The sequence below is a fragment of the Zootoca vivipara genome, chromosome 6 (assembly GCF_965207765.1).
Source record: "Zootoca vivipara chromosome 6, rZooViv2.hap1.1, whole genome shotgun sequence".
Taxonomy (NCBI): Eukaryota; Metazoa; Chordata; class Lepidosauria; order Squamata; family Lacertidae; genus Zootoca; species Zootoca vivipara.
The window spans coordinates 84,462,040-84,470,280 of record NC_142589.1 but is presented as its reverse complement, the minus strand read 5'-3'; the positions used below and the strand labels follow the sequence as shown (position 1 = coordinate 84,470,280).

The following is an 8,241-nucleotide window of genomic DNA, read 5'->3' as shown; positions in this document are numbered from 1 at the left end:
TCAAAGCATGGTTTGTCTGTATGCTTGGAAGCTTAAACCATCTCTTGGCTTCTGAATTACGATTAGCATTACATTTTAGGAGAAGGGCTGTAGCTCCGTGGCAAAGTTCCTCTTTTCCAATAAAAAGACCTCAGGCTCAACCCCTGACACCTGCAGCTGATCTTAGAATTGTAGAGTTGGAAGGGACCCTGAGCATCATCTAGTCCAACCCCTTGCAATGTAGGGATAGGCAGCTGCCCCATACAGGCGTCAGACCTTGGCATTATCAGCACCCGGCTCTAACCGACTGAGCTATTCAGGCTAGGGCTGGGGGAAGACCCTCATCGGAAACCTGGGAGAGGAGGAAGCCAGAAGAGCACCCTGGCCAGGTTTGTTTTATAAGGCAGCTTTCTAAGGTTTGACGGGGTGCTTTGTTTAGGATAAGGACTTCCCCACCACCCAAAAAATAAATGAGGGAATGCTTGCATGAACTGGATAAAGATACTGCTCACATCCAATGGAGGCATGAACACCCTGCACTGTGCAAAGCAATGCTTTGTTCTCCAACTCAAGGAAGGCAACAGGCATTGCAGCACAGGAGCTTAGCATGATGGTCCCTACTCATGTGTAGCATTTACACACATGCCAGCAGCACACCCAAAGAGGGCTCCGATCCAGGCTTCTTTTTCTGCAGGCAAGGAGGAATCCTTCCCTTTGAAGAAACGCCATTAATCGCGGGGGGGGGGGGAGATTCTGTGAGCGGATGGGGGGTGCGACGAAAGTCCTTTACTTTCCGTCTTATAACTTTGACCTCTCAATTATTAAAAGCACTAACAGGGATTTCTGAGGTAAATCAAACCTCCCACTTACCCCTCTAGCCTTTCTTTAAACCCTCTAGCACTCGTGGGTTTTCAAAAATAAAAGAGAGTCGATACCCGGGAGAGGTAGGACGGACTGAGGCCGCGAGGTGACACGCAACTAGGCCTAGGCCCGACCTGAGCCCACTTTCCCGCCGTCTAGCGTGCCAGGAGCCCAGAGGGAGGCCCATTGGAAAGGCCTCGATTTTCCTATATTTTTCAATATATATTTTTTTCCTCTCTCTCTATATATAATATATATATAGTATTGTTTTTTTTAACAATATATATATATATAATAATAATAATTTATTTTATTTTTTGATTGAATTATTTTTTTAAAAAATTTTTTTTAAAAAAAAAGATAAATAAATAAATATTTTTTTTCCCTAGATTTTATTTGTAATATATATTTAAATATTTTTATAAGTTATATATATACTTCTCTTTTCTCCTTTTTCCCCTTTTTATAAAAAATTTTTCCCCTATAAAAATAATAAATAGAAATATATATTTTTTCCTTCTCTTCCCCCCTTTTTTTAAAAAAAATATATTATTATTATTAATAATAATTTATTTAATTGTTTTCTTTAACCTATATCTTAGTATTATTACCATTTACCCCCTCCACCTTCCACCCACTCTTTGCATACACTTCAATCCTTTAAAAAATAACAAAACAAAGACAATACCAACGTCTTCTCCCCCCCCAAGTTCCCAGTCCTTTTACTACGTTTTTACCTTTTTAAAGCTGTTGTTCTACCCTTCCTAACCTTTTTTACCTTAGCTTCATATTATTCCTTCTTCTTCACTGCATAATACTCCTTAAAACCCTCCCCAGACACTTAACCCTCCCTACATAGCCTCTCCTTATTTTTACCTTCCATTCCACTTGTTACTTCCCACCTCCACCTTTGTCTTCTGTTCTTTCTCTCTCTTTCCTTTTCGGTCCCTTCTCCCCCCCCCCTTTCTTTTCTTTTCTTTTCTTTTTTTCTTTTTAAATCGAACCCCTCCATCTAGTCTGTTTATCAACTTGTCTCCAATAGGGAAACCTTTCCTCCCATCTATCACCTCCCTCTACAACAAACACCCCTATTTTACCTTTATCTTATTCCCCTCATTCCAATACATAAACCTTCCCCTTAAACCCCTTCCCAGTCACTCAATTTCCCCTTTAATCATCTCTTCCCTATCTCCCCCTCCTACCTCACTTCTCACCCCCCCCCCACCCCTACTCTTGTTTTATACCTTCTTTGCTTGCTGGAGTGCTCTTTTGCTCGTCTCTGAATTGAACCCCCCCTCCCTTTTCTTCTTTTTTCTTTCTTTTCCCCACCTGTTTGTTTGTCTGCTCTCACCTGTTTTTTGTTTTTTGTTTTTTGTCTATCTGTCCATTGGTCTACCCGCCTCTCTGAGTACCTGACCACCGCTTTGACAGCACTGTTGAGGCGAACACGACAACCTCAGAGAAGTCTTTATAACATTGCCAAGGCATGACACAAATGATTGCCTAAACTGAACGCTCTGCAGAAGCCACCAGTCAACAACGCCTGATTAATCCATTATCCAACACCCAGAAATCATCATCGCCATAACTTCTAATCGCAACACGTCCCACTCCAAGAGAATGCCAAACAAACCTCAAACCAAAAACGTCAAGGAGATGAAGGTGTCACCAACTAAAAAGATGACAAAAAACACTGAGACCGCAACACCTCCTCAAAATGATGAAATATTACAACACCTAAGAGAAATGGAAGAGAGGATGACAAGTAAATTGGAAGCTGCAGTGGAAAACGCAACGACCCCTATACAGCTACTAATCAGCAATCTTACCTCCAGAGTGGAAGCTCTAGAAAAGAAGAATCAACTGCAAGAAAGAACAATAGAGCAATACCGGGATGAAACCACACGCATGAATGAGAAATTGTGCGAACTGGAAAGAGAAAACGAAGAACTGAGAATTAAACAAGCAGACATCGAAGACCGAAACAGACGCTGCAATATCCGCTTCCGCAACTTCCCAGAAAAAGCTGAGGAGAAAAGCCCAGCAGACCTAATTGTGAGCTGGTTGAAAGATACAATCCCAAATCTGACACTCGAGGTATCCGATCTGGAAAGGGCACACAGAGCTCTAAAACCTCTGCCAAAACCTGGTGCCCACCCAAGAGACATCATAGTGTGCTTTTCACGCTACAGAAAAAAGGAGGAGATATGGAACAGCCTCAGGAACTCAACCAACCTCCGATACAAAGACAATTCCATATTGGTCCTGCAAGATCTATCCCAGGACACCCTAAATCGGAGGAAAAGCCTACGTCCGTACACTCAGCTTCTTCAGCAGAAAGGGATTCGGTACCGTTGGGGCTTTCCCTTCCGTCTCATCGTGGCAACCGATACAACGCAATACATGGCTACCAACGAAACGGAAACCCAACAACTATTGAGGAACCTTGGGCTCGACCCTCCATCGAACCAGCAACAGAAAGACTTACCAAGTGACAGCCGAGATCAAGAAAATGGAACAACAGTACATGAATGGATGGAAGTAAAGAGGGGAAAGAGACAACAGAAGCAATACGTCAAGACTCGCCGATTCAATCATCTACCATCGCGCACAAAATCATTCTACCGAACATTCTCCACAGGACGCCAAACCATGATCAACCGACCCAAAACATCACTGAAGAACAACCCTACTACTACTACTGCTACTACAACAACAACCATAGCTGAATGAGGCAACTGGAAAACATCTCGAACTGCAAGACTGGTGATTCCCCTCCCCCCCCTCCCCATAGGCCTTGAACATAACTAACATCATCAATATCCCACCCAACACCACCCCTCCATAGAACCTACCCCCATCCCAACCCCACCCCAACACCAGTCCAGATAACCTCAATCACATTCCCCATCAACCACAACTTATATCTCCAGTATCCCTTTCATACCAAACAAGAGAAAAACAACTCCCCCAACATCCATAACACAACTCACTATCAGGCTAAAACATGATACCTATTCAACAACATGGTGGCACCAGAGCGCGCCAACACATACACACACTCTAACACATCAGTGATGTTGCTATTAACATTGGCAACATTGCTCACGAACCTTATACCTGACGCTACCATTATAAAACCACTCTACACCGTCTCGCTGATCACCCCCTGTCACAAACGACAAAGGGGAAGGCCTGTCCTTGAGTACAGCCCTTCACATCAGCCGAGACCAAGGACCGACCGGCTAATCGCCAAAAGGTCCAAAATACCCCAAACGAACACCTATATAACTACATATAGGAAACCCTCTATAACTTACCTCCCACTCTTTAACCCGATTCTAATTCTGATCCCATTGAACCCCCACCTGCCACATCATAAGTCAGCGCAACTCCAATGGTTCAATACACGACACGAAGTGAGGGACATAGGACAACCCAAACGGGTTGGCAAGGAACCATCCTACAGAATAAATAAACAAGATGGCTAGCTTAAAAGCAATCACACTAAATGTGAGGGGGCTGGGAAACCCAATCAAGAGAAAACGTATCACCTCATACATAAATACCATGAAACCACACATCACCTTCCTACAAGAAATACACAACCCACCCAAAGGGAACAAACTCCTGAATGACCCTCGTTTTAGTCAACAATGGGTAGCACAAGGCTCAGGAAAGGCCCGCGGAGTAGCTGTAATAATTAGTAGGGACTTAAATTTCAACGCCACAACAGTCCTAAAGGACAAAAAAGGTAGATTCATTTTCATTAAAGGAATACTAGATGGCAAAATTAAACTGACAATCGGCTCATTATATGGCCCTAACTCGAGACAACTTGAATTCTTTCAAAAAACACTAAACAAGTTCCTTTCTTTCTCTGAGGGGGAAGCAATTCTAGGAGGCGACCTTAACTTAAATATTAAGGGCATAACTCTGGAAAACACACATCCTGTAAACTCACAGGCAACCCTCCTCAACCCTCCCTCCCAAACAACTAAGGCTTCTTACAAGTTACTAAAAATGTTAAAAAACAGGGGTCTTTATGACATTTGGGGCGAACACAACCCGGGAGACATCACCCACACATTCCAGTCCGGACGTCATGGTACAACGTCCAGACTGGACAGCATCCTGCTCACACAGGGTCTGATCCCCTTGGTAGAATCAACAAACATAGGCAGCATCAAAATCACAGATCATGCCCCAGTAGAAGTCACTGTTAAAATAGGTGAAGAAACGCAAACTACTCCATCATGGTCTTTCAGTCCCATTCTAACCACAAACACCCAAATTAGAGCAAGTATCACAAAAACTCTCCAAAACTATTTTAAGGAGAATGATGTAGACAATATAAATACCCCCCTCTTATGGGACGCTATGAAAGCGGTGACCAGAGGAGTTTGCATAAAAGAGAAAGCACTCCTTAAAAAACAAACCTCTTCAAAAATTAACAAAATAGAACAAGACATCACTGCCCTCTCATCACGTTACAAACAAACAGGTTCCAAAAAACTACTTAAACTTCTAGAACAAAAGAGAAGAGAATTAGACTCCTTAGAAATCAACAAAACAATGATCAATATTTTATATTCTAAACAGCGCTTCTATGAGTATGGAGGGAAAAACTCCAGACTATTAGCAAATAGATGCAGGAAAAAAGCACTTAAAACAAGAATACACTGCATCGCCAAAAAAGACGGCAACGTGACATTTTCCCCGAAAGAAATAACCTCTGAATTTGCAGAATTCTACTCCAATCTGTACACTTCTCACAACCCAACTGAGGAGGGAATTAGAAAATTCCTGGCAGAACTGACCATGCCCACCTTAACCAACGAGGAACAGGAATTTATGGACAGCCCTATCACCCCTGAGGAAATAGATACGGTCCTTAAAAACTTGAAACCACATAAAGCCCCGGGCCCAGACGGCTTCACGGCAGAATTCTATAAAAAATTCAAAGAACCCCTGATGCCCTACATGATACGCCTATTCAATGATATCATGAAAGGGGGGCTCATTCCCAAAACATGGAATCAATCTAAAATAGTCTCCATCCCAAAACCATTAAAGGACAACCTCAAAGTAGAATCTTACCGCCCAATTTCATTAATAAATCAGGATTACAAGATATTCACATCAATATTGGCCAATCGTTTAAAAATCTTTCTAGGCAATTTAATAGTCCCAGACCAGACTGGCTTCGTCCCTGGTCGCAATATTACAGACCCCATCAGGAAACTACTAAACTTAATCAACCACAGTAAGGCAACTAAACTTCCACTGACAATTATGTCCCTAGATATCCTCAAAGCTTTTGATTGCTTGGAGTGGAAATACTTATTAGCAGTACTAACTAACATGAAATTTGGCCCCAACTTCCTACAAATCCTCAAACAAATATATTCCCAAGCCTCAGCAAAATGCAGAATTAATAATATGGACTCAAACACCATAGCAATTCAAAGAGGCACAAAACAAGGATGCCCGCTGTCTCCATTCCTATTCATCCTAGCTTTGGAGCCCCTAGCAATCCGAATCCGAGCAGCCACAGACATCAAGGGAGTGGAAATAAAAGGCAAAAATTATAAATTAGGGCTCTTTGCAGATGACCTGATGGTCACAACATCAGACCCATTAAATACAGCAACCTCCCTAATCAGAGAACTCAACACATTTGCAATGGTGTCGGGCCTACAGGTAAACTTTGGAAAATCAGAAGCCATGTGCTTCAACACCCCTCCCCATATCCAAAAAGAACTTACTAATATCACCAAAATAAAACTTTGTCATACCAAATTCAGATATCTAGGGGTACAAATAACCAAGAACCTCAATAAATTATACCTCCATAATTACAAGCCCATGTGGCGACAAATAAACAAAGACCTAAAGAAATGGGACAGTATGAGTTTCACTCTTTCAGACAGAATAGCCATCGTCAAAATGGTCACCCTCCCAAAACTGACATACTTATTCCAAACCCTCCCAATCTGGATCCCCCCAACCCAACTTCGCAAATGGCAGGGAAAATTACATTCTTTTATTTTCTCACATAAAAAACCAAGGATTGGCACCAAATACCTTCACCTCCCCACCTCAGTAGGAGGATGGGGAATCCCCAACATAGAAACATACTACAACGCCAACCAAATACGCCATATAATCCCATATATACTACAAGACGAGACAAAACAATGGGTACATCTGGAGAGGGACTCAATTGAAAATATCTGCACCACAGCATATCCATTTCTCCCAAACAAATTAAGGAAGATTCCCACAACACTCAACAGATACACACAAACCATGTTCAAAGCATGGAAAGCAGAAACTAGTAAACTATCTCCATCCCCATCCCCATTAATTCCCCTGGCTTACCATCCCTTGTTCCATCATGCAGCACAAAACCTCCAGATGAAGACCTGGCAAACCAAAGGTTTACATCGCTTAATAGACTTTTATAAAGACAACAAACCTTTGTCACCACAAGAAATACAGGACAAACTAGAAGACATCCCAATGTCCTGGTTAGCACAACATCAACTACATGCCTTTCTGAACAACCCAACTGTAAAACCAGCAGCAACTAGACCCCTGACAGCTTTCGAAAGCCTCCTCCAATTGCCAAAAGGACACGGAAAAGGGATGGTATCTGCAATTTACAAGATACTGATTCAGAATCCCATAGATCCCCTGGACAAGATAAAACGACAATGGGAGGATGACATAGGATATGAAATCAACCCTACCCAATGGACTAAAATGTGGTCGAAACCCCCTTTCAAATCTATATCAATGAAAAGAAAAGAACTCTCATTGAAACTAACTCACAGATGGTACCTGACTCCACGAAAATTATCACTAATACGATCAGGAATCTCATCAAAATGTTGGAGAGGATGCACTTCCACAGGCACGTACCTCCACATGTGGTGGGAGTGCCCTAAAATTCAATCATTCTGGAAGACATCCATGCAAGAAATTTGTAACATAACTAAGCAAGTGCTAGAAATTACCCCAGAATTGGTTTTACTAAATATCTTTCAAGATAACAACGCTCACGCAAATCATAAAGAACTTATAATCCATCTGTTGTCAGCAACCAGAAGCATCATAGCCAGGCACTGGAGGGACTTATCGGGAGTGGGCTTGGACCAATGGTACCAAGTTGTATGGGAAACAGCCCTGCTAGAAAAACTGACCAGTAAGCTGAAACTGACACGGGGACAAACAGAAGAAGACACCTTCACCCCAGTATGGTTCCCCTTCATCACTTATACAACCCAACAGGACAATGACAAACACTTACCGTCAGCATACAAATCAATATGGCTAACTTGATCAAAACACCCTCCCTCCCCACTCACGCAAGAAATTAAGGATCATCACAGCCAA

At 42.3% G+C, this 8,241-nt stretch overlaps 1 protein-coding gene across 1 annotated transcript; it reads left to right on the top strand.

The window, feature by feature from the left end:
* The first annotated feature begins 1,679 nt into the window (after positions 1-1,679).
* LOC148685505 (uncharacterized) lies at positions 1,680-4,864 on the top strand. Its single transcript, XM_088672881.1, has one exon. It carries the CDS (start codon positions 2,461-2,463, stop codon positions 3,571-3,573), a length of 1,113 nt encoding a protein of 370 aa, XP_088529007.1. The 5' UTR covers positions 1,680-2,460; the 3' UTR covers positions 3,574-4,864.
* Positions 4,865-8,241: the final 3,377 nt, after the last annotated feature.